The sequence below is a fragment of the Staurois parvus genome, unplaced genomic scaffold (assembly GCF_062004578.1).
Source record: "Staurois parvus isolate SC_StPar_1 unplaced genomic scaffold, SC_StPar_1.0 ptg000230l, whole genome shotgun sequence".
In the NCBI taxonomy this organism is placed as follows: Eukaryota; Metazoa; Chordata; class Amphibia; order Anura; family Ranidae; genus Staurois; species Staurois parvus.
This window is the reverse complement of record NW_028318026.1, coordinates 3,713,466-3,725,668: the sequence shown is the minus strand read 5'-3', so window position 1 is coordinate 3,725,668 and position 12,203 is coordinate 3,713,466. Positions and strand designations below refer to the sequence as shown.

At 41.5% G+C, this 12,203-nt stretch overlaps 1 protein-coding gene across 2 annotated transcripts in view; it reads right to left on the bottom strand.

The window, feature by feature from the left end:
- Positions 1 to 12,203, bottom strand: part of NBN (nibrin) — a 101,064-nt gene that overhangs the window by 49,221 nt on the left and 39,640 nt on the right. The window contains exons 6-8 of one of the 2 annotated variants that reach the window (XM_089679692.1): positions 10,143 to 10,260; positions 8,724 to 8,911; positions 110 to 246 (exon numbers count right to left, since the gene is read on the bottom strand). In XM_089679692.1, coding sequence (XP_089535818.1) covers positions 110 to 246; positions 8,724 to 8,911; positions 10,143 to 10,260 — 443 coding nt within the window. The remainder of the gene's footprint in view (positions 1 to 109; positions 247 to 8,723; positions 8,912 to 10,142; positions 10,261 to 12,203) is intronic. The other variant, XM_089679693.1, reaches the window with a different exon arrangement.

Here is a 12,203-nt window from a genome sequence, read left to right as displayed (position 1 = left end):
TTAAATACATCCAATAAATTATTCCTAAAACCAACACAGATGACATTTATCAATAGACCAGAGTATGCGTACCAAAGATTTGCAATATACGACATGACTTTAAGCGTACCAGAAAGTAGATTAAGTGCCATCATACCTATCCCATTTCTATTCCCTACACATTGCTGGGGATTGCAATATATTTCTGTTGACATGTAGATAACGGCTAAACCAATTTCAGCTTCTGGAATGGCTCGCAATCCTTTACTGTAAAACAAGAGTTATGTTTAGTATTTCTTGTAACACAATACAACAAGGAATGTCAGACAAGGATCCACTAGAGTTTTATTGTGCTGCGTTATCGCATGAATTGAACAAGACTCTAGTGAGCTGTAAGTACAGTTTGCATTACAAGTCTGAGACATGATATACTGCATCAAATACAAGGATAGGGACAATCCGCACCACCTTACTTTGTAGCAGGAATAACAAAAGTGTGCCCTCAATCTGCAGTTTTAAATTGGATTCCATGTTATACAGGTCAGTAATTTTATTAGACCCTCTGGTTCCTGGTCTGGTTTCTGTGCCCAGACCGGTACACTTTAGATAGTACATTTATTGGGTATACAGACTGTGGATATACTATGGACATGTTTATACACTGAACATGTCTGTGCTTGTTAGTATTGCGTTTTACGCAAAACAAACTGTACAGAATTCAATGATAGACACAAAAATGATATTAAATGTACAGATACCTATTTATTTCACATGTTAGGTGCATTTGGGTTTGGTTCCTCCTTTTTGACTTTATTGCGGGCTCTATATTGTAATCCTTCAGCCCAGGTCTCTATTCATGGATACAAATCGGCTCCTCTGTCTATTGGGAGAGGTACTAGACAGAGATGCTCCCTTTCCCCTTTACTTTTTGCATTAGCAATGGAACCACTTGCTATTGCTGTCCGTTCTGACCCTGCTATCTCCGATATCTACTGTGGCCAACGAGATCATAAATGTGCCTTATTTGCTGATGATGTCCTTATGTATGTGTCTGTTCTTCGAGTGTCTTTACCTAGTCTCCTCCATTTACTTCACCGATTTTCTATGGCCTCGGGTCTTACTTTGAATTCCTCTAAAACGATTGCTGTAAATATTGCTTTGCCCACTTCAGAGGTTCAGTATCTTCGGGACAATTTCAATTTTCAATGGGCCCCCCACTCTCTTCCGAATTTGGGGATCCATCTCACAAGCTCTATTTCATTGATATATCGTGCGAACGCGTAGATACGCTAGTGGGAGGAGCTTTTGACGATCGACGGCTTGACGTCATATCCGGCGCGGGCGCCATCTTGGTGCTCCGTTTTCCGACATACAGTACACCCCTTGAGTGGTGTGAAGGCCTGTCTGCTTGCAGTGTTGTGTAAGTAAGTTTTAGTTCTTTTTGGAATTTAAATAAAAGGTTTTACACTATATGAGTCTCTCTTGCTTCACTGGTGATCGTGTTGGAGAGCCATATACTGGAGAGACACTACTGGTATCATCCATCACTAATGATATAGTCAAGAGGAGGGAGTTCCACCATTACTGCCAGAGGGATCCACCTGATATCCGGAGGAACATTCCATTCATTACCCATGGCCCTTTGGTCCTTAGTGGCCTGGGCAGGAAGGTGAGGGGGCACCCCAGCTATAGAGGATTGGCACATTGCAGTTCACATCTGCATGAAATTTGTTTGATACACAAGGACACTAATTACCAAGTTATATCTATGTCACTTTAATGCATGATATCCTCATATCTGTCCGCTCCACCCCACACCGATGATATATATATTTGTGTATATGGTCTTTTTTTGTATATTTGGGCAATATACTATTGAGTTGCTTGTGTGTTAATTTTAATTTAGCGCCGTATTGTTTGTTTTATATTGTGCTAACTACCCCCCTCTTTTTAAACAACTCAGGGACTTCCTAATCTTATGACTTATTTCCATGCGGCTCAGATAACGCAGCTCTCATGCACTACTGCTAGGGGCTATGTGCCTCAATGGGTTGGCATTGAGGCCCTATCTTGCCGTCCACATGCTGTTGGCTCCCTTATGTAGCTTCTAAGTCAGTTGCGCCCTCCCATCCTTTGCCCTACGGCATATCATATTCTTTAACAATCTGGGATAGATGGGGGGCCCGTAAGCCTGTATTTTCCATAATCCTCAATTCACACCTGGTTTAACACCATCTGTGTTTCATTGGTGGATCAATAAGGGCTTTTTGCGTATCGGGGACTATTTGGATGGACTTCGTCCATATTCTCTCCAATATTTTCAGACAAAGTGCCACCTGCCTTCTATCGAACTGTTTCGTTATCATCAAATCATGTCTTTTGTCACTAGCAAACTTAAATTACTAAAGGAACCCTGTACGCTCACCCCTCTCGAGGTCTCCTGTAGGGCTACGGGAACGGTGAAAGGTCGTCTGTCTAATATATATGCTTCCCTCGTTGATCCAAATATTAAGCTCTCTTATATGGTACATTGGGAAAGGGATTTAATTATTTCTCTGGAGCTGGACACTTGGCAGAATACGGCTGATGCTCTATCTAAAATCTCAATTAACGCTACACTCATTGAATCTAACTACAAAACGCTTCTTCGGTGGTATCTGGTCCCTACACGTCTTGCTAAAATGTACCCTTCTGTGTCACCCAGCTGTTTTCGACATTGTGGACAAGAGGGTACTATGCTGCACATATGGTGGAAATGCCCTGTGGTGACTAGGTTTTGGATCCGTTTATTTAATTTCCTTTATTAACGGGGGTTAATATTCGTCGATGCCCTGAAATAGCTCTATTTCATTTGTTGCCCACTGATATTCATAAGAAATCGGTTAAACGGATTCTTTATATCCTGTTGGTGGCTAGAATTACGATAGCCAAACGTTGGAAACAGTCAACAATTTTGCTGAAATTAGTTAAACAGAAACTTAATTGGATTATGATTGATGATAAACTTACTAATATACAGGTGAAACAAGAAAAATTAGAATATCGTGCAAAAGTTCATTTATTTCAGTAATGCAACTTAAAAGGTGAAACTAATATATGAGATAGATTCATTACATGCAAAGCAAGATAGTTCAAGCCATGATTTGTCATAATTGTGATGATTATGGCTTACAGCTCATGAAAACCCCAAATCCACAATCTCAGAAAATTAGAATATTGTGAAAAGGTGCAATATTCTAGGCTCAAAGTGTCCCACTCTAATCAGCTAATTAAGCCATAACACCTGCAAAGGGTTCCTGAGCCTTTAAATGGTCTCTCAGTCTGGTTCAGTAGGAATCACAATCATGGGAAAGACTGCTGACCTGACAGTTGTGCAGAAAACCATCATTGACACCCTCCATAAGGAGGGAAAGCCTCAAAAGGTAATTGCAAAAGAAATTGGATGTTCCCTAAGTGCTGTATCAAAGCACATTAATAGAAAGTTATGTGGAAGCGAAAAGTGTGGAAGAAAAAGGTGCAAAAGCAACAGGGATAACCGCAACCTGGAGAGGATTGTCAGGAAAGGGCCATTCAAAAGTATTGGGGACTTTCACAAGGAGTGGACTGAGGCTGGAGTCAGAGCATCAAGTGCCACCACACACAGATGGATCCTGGACATGGGCTTCAAATGTCGTATTCCTCTTGTCAAGCTGCTCCTGCACAACAAACAACGTCAGAAGCGTCTTTCCTGGGCTAAAGAAAAACAGACCTGGTCTGTTGCTGAGTGGTCCAAAGTCCTCTTTTCTGATGAGAGCAACTTTTGCATCTCATTTGGAAACCAAGGACCCAGAGTATGGAGGAAGAATGGAGAGGCACACACTGCAAGATGCTTGAAGTCCATTGTGAAGTTTCCACAGTCTGTGTTGATTTGGGGAGCCATGTCATCTGCTGGTCATTAAGTCCAGGGTCAACGCAGCCATCTACCAGGAGATTTTGGAGCACTTCGTGCTTCCTTCCACAGATGAGATTTATGGGGTTGCTGACTTCATTTTCCAGCAGGACTTGGCACCTGCCCACACTGCCAAAAGTACCAAAACCTGGTTCAATGACCGTGGGATTACTGTGCTTGATTGGCCAGCAAACTCGCCTGACCTGAACCCCATAGAGAATCTATGGGGCATTGCCAAGAGAAAGATGAGAGATATGAGACCGAACAATGCTGAAGAGCTGAAGGCTGCTATTGAAGCATCCATTGAGGCAGTAATTGCTGCAAAAGGGGCCCAAACCAAGTACTGAGTACATATGTATGCTTATACTTTTCAGAGGTCCGATATTGTTCTATGTACAATCCTTGTTTTATTGATTGCATGTAATATTCTAATTTTCTGAGATTGTGGATTTGGGATTTTCATGGGCTGTAAGCCATAATCATCACAGTTATGACAAATCACGGCTTGAACTATCTTGCTTTGCATGTAATGAGTCTCTCATATATTAGTTTCACCTTTTAAGTTGCATTACTGAAATAAATAAACTTTTGCACGATATTCTAATTTTTCGAGTTTCACCTGTACTTAACAACAATACTTCTAAATTCGAGAGCACTTGGGATCCATGGATTCGGTATATTTCTGCTATTTAACGGACTCTTGGCTGGCCCTCTCTCATTCTTTTTTTTCTGGATTTTATTCTTTATTTTCTTCAGTTCTTTCCTCATTTTTTGTTCTCTATATTTTTGTCTATTAATTGAATGATATTATTCATACCACCTTGTTTATGGAGCAATTTGCTCATAATCGATCAAACTTTGTTTATGCTACCAGTGTATTCCTCATTACGCTATATTGGTCGATTCTGTTATGTTGCTACACATTGTACTTGAATTTACTGTTTTATTGTTTATGTTTTGCAACTTGTCATGTTCGTGGGTTGCATCTCCTGTCTTTCTGTAAAATGTTTCTAAAAATTCTTAATAAATATATTGAAATATAAATGTACAGATACAATAAAGAATTACGTTGATGAGTTATGTTGCATCTACTGTTTTTAGTGACTGCTGGTGTATTGCTCTTTATAGGTGATATACTGTAATTTAGCACAGATTAACTGGACATACAGTCAGGTCCATAAATATTGGGACATTGACACAATTCTAACATTTTTGGCTCTATACACCACCACAATGGATTTTAAATGAAGCGAACAAGATGTGCTTTAACTGCAGACTGTCAGCTTTAATTTGAGGGTATTTACATCCAAATCAGGTGAACGGTGTAGGAATTACAACAGTTTGCATATGTGCCTCCCACTTGTTAAGGGACCAAAAGTAATGGGACAGAATAATAATCATAAATCAAACTTTCACTTTTTAATACTTGGTTGCAAATCCTTTGCAGTCAATTACAGCCTGAAGTCTGGAACGCATAGACATCACCAGACGCTGGGTTTCATCCCTGGTGATGCTCTGCCAGGCCTCTACTGCAACGGTCTTCAGTTCCTGCTTGTTCTTGGGGCATTTTCCCTTCAGTTTTGTCTTCAGCAAGTGAAATGCATGCTCAATCGGATTTAGGTCAGGTGATTGACTTGGCCATTGCATAACATTCCACTTCTTTCCCTTAAAAAACTCTTTGGTTGCTTTTGTAGTATGCTTTGGGTCATTGTCCATCTGCACTGTGAAGCGGCGTCCAATGAGTTCTGAAGCATTTGGCTGAATATGAGCAGATAATATTGCCCAAAACACTTCAGAATTCATCCTGCTGCTTTTGTCAGCAGTCACATCATCAATAAATACAAAAGAACCAGTTCCATTGGCAGCCATACATGCCCACGCCATGACACTACCACCACCATGCTTCACTGATGAGGTGGTATGCTTAGGATCATGAGCAGTTCCTTTCCTTCTCCATACTCTTCTCTTCCCATCACTCTGGTACAAGTTGATCTTGGTCTCATCTGTCCATAGGATGTTGTTCCAGAACTGTGAAGGCTTTTTTAGATGTCGTTTGGCAAACTCTAATCTGGCCTTCCTGCTTTTGAGGCTCACCAATGGTTTACATCTTGTGGTGAACCCGCTGTATTCACTCTGGTGAAGTCTTCTCTTGATTGTTGACTTTGACACACATACACCTACCTCCTGGAGAGTGTTCTTGATCTGGCCAACTGTTGTGAAGGGTGTTTTCTTCACCAGGGAAAGAATTCTTCGGTCATCCACCACAGTTGTTTTCCGTGGTCTTCCGGGTCTTTTGGTGTTGCTGAGCTCACCGGTGTGTTCCTTCTTTTTAAGAATGTTCTAAACAGTTGTTTTGGCCACGCCTAATGTTTTTGCTATCTCTCTGATGGGTTTATTTTGTTTTTTCAACCTAATGATGGCTTGCTTCACTGATAGTGACAGCTCTTTGGATCTCATCTTGAGAGTTGACAGCAACAGATTCCAAATGCAAATAGCACACTTGAAATGAACTCTAGACCTTTTATCTGCTCATTGTAATTGGGATAATGAGTGAATAACACATACCTGGCTATGGAACAGCTGAGAAGCCAATTGTCCCATTACTTTTGGTCCCTTAACAAGTGGGAGGCACATATGCAAACTGTTGTAATTTCTACACCGTTCACCTGATTTGGATGTAAATACCCTCAAATTAAAGCTGACAGTCTGCAGTTAAAGCACATCTTGTTTGTTTCATTTCAAATCCATTGTGGTGGTGTATAGAGCTAAAAATGTTAGAATTGTGTCGATGTCCCAATATTTATGGACCTGACTGTATAACAAGATAATGTGAATACTGAAACAGTATACTTTTACAAACAGTAAAATACAAAGATGAAACACATATAAAAAGGTTTAGGTTGCCAATAAGGAAAAACTAGGACCTCTGTTACCAAGCCCATGGTGGGCGGGGCAAAATGTGGCAGGGTGTGTGTCTAGAGCGGCTGAGGCCACATTCATCCATATACTAAGCACTGGGTTGTTGAGCAGCATCCCTTCTCTTTCCTGACAATGTCTTAACGCCTCTGAATGGTGCATATGCGCCTGCTCCCTTCCCTGAAACCAACGGGGAGACCTTCATCTCAGCTTAGAGCGGCACTGCACATTTTACAAGGATCACAAGGAGGAACTATGATCCACATTTGGTGGTCATGCCCACAAGCAAAACACCTCTGGATCAGAACTTGCAATAGGATCAACGTGGTCCTCCACTGCAGCCTAATAAAATACCCTTTGAGGCTTGTTTTTTTTTTTTCAGAAAAATAACAAACTTGTCATACTTCCCTGCTCTGTGCAGTTGTTTTGCACAGAGTAGCCCAGATCCTCCTCTTCTTTGGTCCCCCTTCGGCACTCCTGGCCCTCTTCCCTCCTGTAAGGCGCCCCCATAGCAATCAGTTTGCTATGGGGGCACTGGAGAAGGCACGCTCCCATGCCCCAGCTCTGCGTGTTCATTCACACACAAAGCCTTGCCTCGGCCCAGCGCCCTCCCTCTCCTGACTAAAATGCATGAAGGTAAAAAATTCTTGAGACTTTAGAACCACTTTAATAAACCAATACTAGGCATTCCTAATAAAGTAAACTCATCTATTTCTTTTTTTGCGGCAAGGAAGCAAACAATTGCCAGCTTCTGGAAGTTCCTGAACTTAGAATAATAATCAGTTCTTTTAAAGTGATTATAAACCCTTACATTTACCCAGTGAAGTGACTAGCCTCAGGTGATATACAGAGATTAAAAAAAAAAAATTATCCCACATAAGTTGCACCGGTTTATCTGCAGTTTTCTCTTCATTATATCTGTTCTAAGTCCAGAACTTATAAAGTTTGTCTGAACTGTCAGGAAAATGGACAGTAGCTCTGATTGTGATTGAAGAGAAGGGATACACCCCCCACCACACAGGAACAGAGCTGAGGCTGTCAGTCACAGGATGTGCCCTCCCCATCACCATTTTTCTCTTTCTCTTTTTGGAAGTGACTCATGCAGATAGCAGAGGAATGGGGGAGCAAACAGAAATGACACTGTGCTCTGGATTGAGACCTTATACACACACTATAGAAGAATATGCTTTGTTCATATTTCATGTATGAGGTTTACAACCACTTTAAAGCGGAGTTTCAGCTGAAAAAAAAACTGTTTTAATGCTTTGTCCTCTGCTCCCCATTGAGGATGGGGGGGAGCAGATACCCGCTCCCACTTACGCTCAGATTGCCTAGGCTGTATTTTAAAAGTCAGCATCTACAGTTTTTTGTCCACTGTTAAATTGTGCCTGTAAAAACATGGATATGGGTACAGTTACTACATTTGTTGGCTTTTTGCTATTGTCTTTGGGAAAATCTCCTTCAATTTTTATCCATGTGACACCAGGAGAAAGAATCAGGGAGCAGAAGTTCCTGGCACACTGGGATGCTATTGGGGAGATTTCCCTATAACTTATCATTCCTCAAACCTCTGCCACCAAGATAGAAGGCTAGCTTAAATCTCCCTAGTGGGCACAGAAAGAAATGAATAAAGGCTAGCAGAATTTTCATCCCTTCTTCACCCTATCTGGAGTTGGGTTGTATGATCTACCTTTGCTGACATAAAGATGTCCAGGAGGCATTCAAGAGGCTCTGATATTCAATGAAGAACAAAGCAAACACACACCACAATGTTGTGCCATACCCCAACATTTTTTTTTTCATTGTAGTGTAAGGAACAGGTCTCTAACTGATCCCAGCACAAAATCAAGATTCCTCTTCTCATTAGGTCTATGGAAACATATATGGAATGTTGTCTCACCCTTGAAGAATATTAATAATAGATGTGACCCAGGCTGGGGTCTGAGATTCAGACAGCTGGGATTCTGTGGCTCCCAAATCGATTACACAAGCCTTTGGGTTTTCTAGCAGATGCTTGTCATCCAATTCTCCTGTTAACAGTTGGGCTTTGGCACCACCAAAGTGAACTGCTGGGCTCAGTTTCTTGTGCTGCACAGAATAAGATTCTTCACATAACAATCAAACAAGGACACTCAGAAAAGCAGAAAAAAACTAATATGGCTTCAAATGCAATTAACTACTAGAGGAAGTCTAACAAAATGTGTACAACTTCTACGTTTATATTTGTTATCAATAGCAAGAGCACCGTAACATGCAAGCAATTTGGTCATTGATAAAAAGCTAACCATAGACCTAAAGTAGGAGCTTGAAGAAAAACTCTGTTCAGGACATTTAGTCATTGATGAAAGGTTACAGACAATATTTTTTGCAGATGACATTATATATCAAAAGAAAAGTTGATTCACAGAATTGGAAATAGTAGTTAAAGAAGAAATATGGTCAAAGCTTGTTTTGGCTATAGTTCTGTGTGTCACTGAGAGCCTGATCCAGCTGTTCCCGTCTCCACCACAGCCCAGCACTCCAATGAGAGTCACCAGCTCTCGGCAGCCTGAAGACCGAGAACTGAGCAATTAGCAGTGTTTGATAGCGCAGTTCTCAGTCTCAGAGGCAGTGGGGGACAGCTGCAGCTGGGATCGGTGCTGCAGCCATCTAGGTGAGTATGACTGTTTTTTTTGCAATTCCCGAACTTCTCTTTTATTAAGTACTAATTATAAGTACTATTATAAGTACTAATATCTAAACAGGCAGATTCTCAGCTGATGATTGTTCTACATGCCTGTTTTTTGCCCCTAAGGTAACTGAACACATGATTGCACACACATTTCCTGTGGAAAGACCATTTGTGCTAATGTCTGTCACTGTGTATTTTGCAAAAGTACAATTATTTTTCAGAAAATTGTTTCATAAAGTGATCTGTTTGTTAGAAAGATTTCTTAAAAGTCTTAAAATCTATGTCTTATAGTAATGCTTTCTTCAGACTCACATGGGGGTTGTCATTTTTGATCCTATTCTGATGATGCTTGTTTTCTGGCTAATACATGGACCCTCTAAGTTCAAAAAAATACAAGGCACTGACCTGAAAAAGTATGCACATCAGGAAAAGTCAGAGTACAATCAGAAGTCCTTACTGGCATACTTGTTCCAGGTAAGTAACACGGAGGGGGAATATTTACAACAGAGTGCGGATCCCATTATCTTCTCTCCACCATACACTGACCACCGTGTGCAACACAGAACAGATGAAGCACAGATGTAGCTGTAATGAGATACTGGAAAATACATAGAATATAAATTGCTCACCCTCACACATAGTACGCACCTGCTTGGCAGTCAAGAACAGAAAAATGTTATCTTTGAAGATAGTTTTTCTTTTCCTATTTTCTGAGAGATCTAATGAGTCAATCTGTAGGGAAGGTTCATCAACTATTGGAACAAAGCTAGAGGAAAAAACAGAAAAGAAAAATGGCTTTTAATAATGGGAAGAGACTTTACAAATATTAGAGAGATAGTCACTCACTCAAGAGAAAGCATGTTTGGTAATCAGCTCTTGTTTTACTATTCGTCTTGTACAGCTGGTTGCCATTCTATTGAATCTCTATTGCTGTTGGCATAATTTTCTGAATGGCTAAATAAAATACAGACCAGTGTGCTCCCTGGATCCCAGAGCTCCCCTCTATAGTTCTATCAGAAGTAGTCTGCAAAGCACATTCATGAGAAAAGAGACAGCAGTTCCCATTATGACCACAATGAAAACATGATAAATATTGGGGTGCAAAGGACTATACAATGGACTTCTTAAATTTTACATATTAAGGGCTCCTTTAAACTCTTTACACTTGTGGCAAGGACTGATGCTTTTTTTTTTTTCTAGGTGGCTGGTACTGCCTGACAAACAGGGGTACAATATTTTCCATGGCCACAAAGTAATAAATCATGGTATGTGTACAACCAAGGCCACTACCCAGCTCAAAGTGGATCTTCACCCTCTTCCACAACTATGTCCCATGTGAATGCTGATTGCCTTGTTCTTATATGGGTTTTTTTTTTATTTGTAATTTTGCCTCCATAGCTGGATCTGTTAGCCTAGATCAGGCATGTCCAAAGTCCGGCCCGTGGGCCATTTACGGCCCGGGGGTCGGTTTAATACGGCCCTCCAACAGCCCTCCCTGCTCTGTGTAATGTGGCCCTCCCTTCTATGGCAGACAGTCTGCTTGAGAGCAGAGGGCAGTGCGCATGCCTGACTGCAGCGCGCTGGGAGCGACAGAGGGCGGTGACGTCAGGGCTTCCAGCGTAATGTGGCCCTTTCACGGCCCTCCCTTCTATGGCAGACAGTCTGCTTGAGAGCAGAGGGCAGTGCGCATGCCTGACTGCAGCAAACTGGGAGCGACAGAGGGCGGTGACGTCAGGGCTTCCAGCGTGAAGTGTCTCTTCCCCTCCCGGCTGACGTGCAGAGACTTCAGCTCCAGCTACCTCCTCCGCGGGACTGCTGTATTTGGGGTGTGAGACAGACCTCCATTTCATGGGCTGGGATGCGGGGAGCTTTAGAGAGGTAGGTAGGGCCCTGACCTAGCAGAATCTGTGACGCTGTGGAGTGGTGGAAGTGTGTGAGCTGCTACCAGAGAGTCTGACCGTGTCAAATAACTCAGCTTACACCTGCCAAGGTCAAACAGAAGCAGAATAATGCAGAATTATGCTTGCTAAATATGAACAAGGAACAGATCTCCAAAATGTAATTCCTGTCATATTACTCTCATAAACATATTTCCAGAAGGGCCACATTTTTACTCTGGCACTGCACCATTCACTCTTCCCATTCTGGCCAATTTATAAAATGGCGACTATAAATAAAAAAAGGAAAGTTGACAGTGAGGGCCGCCGTTTCCAGGAAAGGTGGAAAGTGGATTTTTTTTTCACTGAAATACGGAATCACTGTGTTTGTCTGATATGTCAAGAGACTGTGGCCGTTTATAAAGAATTTAATGTCAAGAGACACTACCAGACGAGACATAGCACATACGACAAACTAACAGGGCGCGACCGCAGTAAAAAGCTGAAGCAACTTGAAGCGGTTTTAATGTCACAACAGCAATTTTTCACAAGAGCCTGTGAGTCAAATGAAAATGCCACAAAGGCAAGCTATGAGGTGGCAACGTTTAATTGCTAAAAATTGCAAGTCTTTTGTTGAGGGTGAATTTATTAAAGAGTGCATTATGAAAATGGTTGAGAATATCTGTCCCGAGAAGAAGCAAGAGTTTGCCAACATTTGCCTGGGTCGTAACACTGTAGCGCGGAGAATTGACGATATTTCATCAGATAATAAGAGACAGTTGATATCCAAAGGACAGGATTTTGACTTCTTTTCAATAGCCTGTGATGAAAG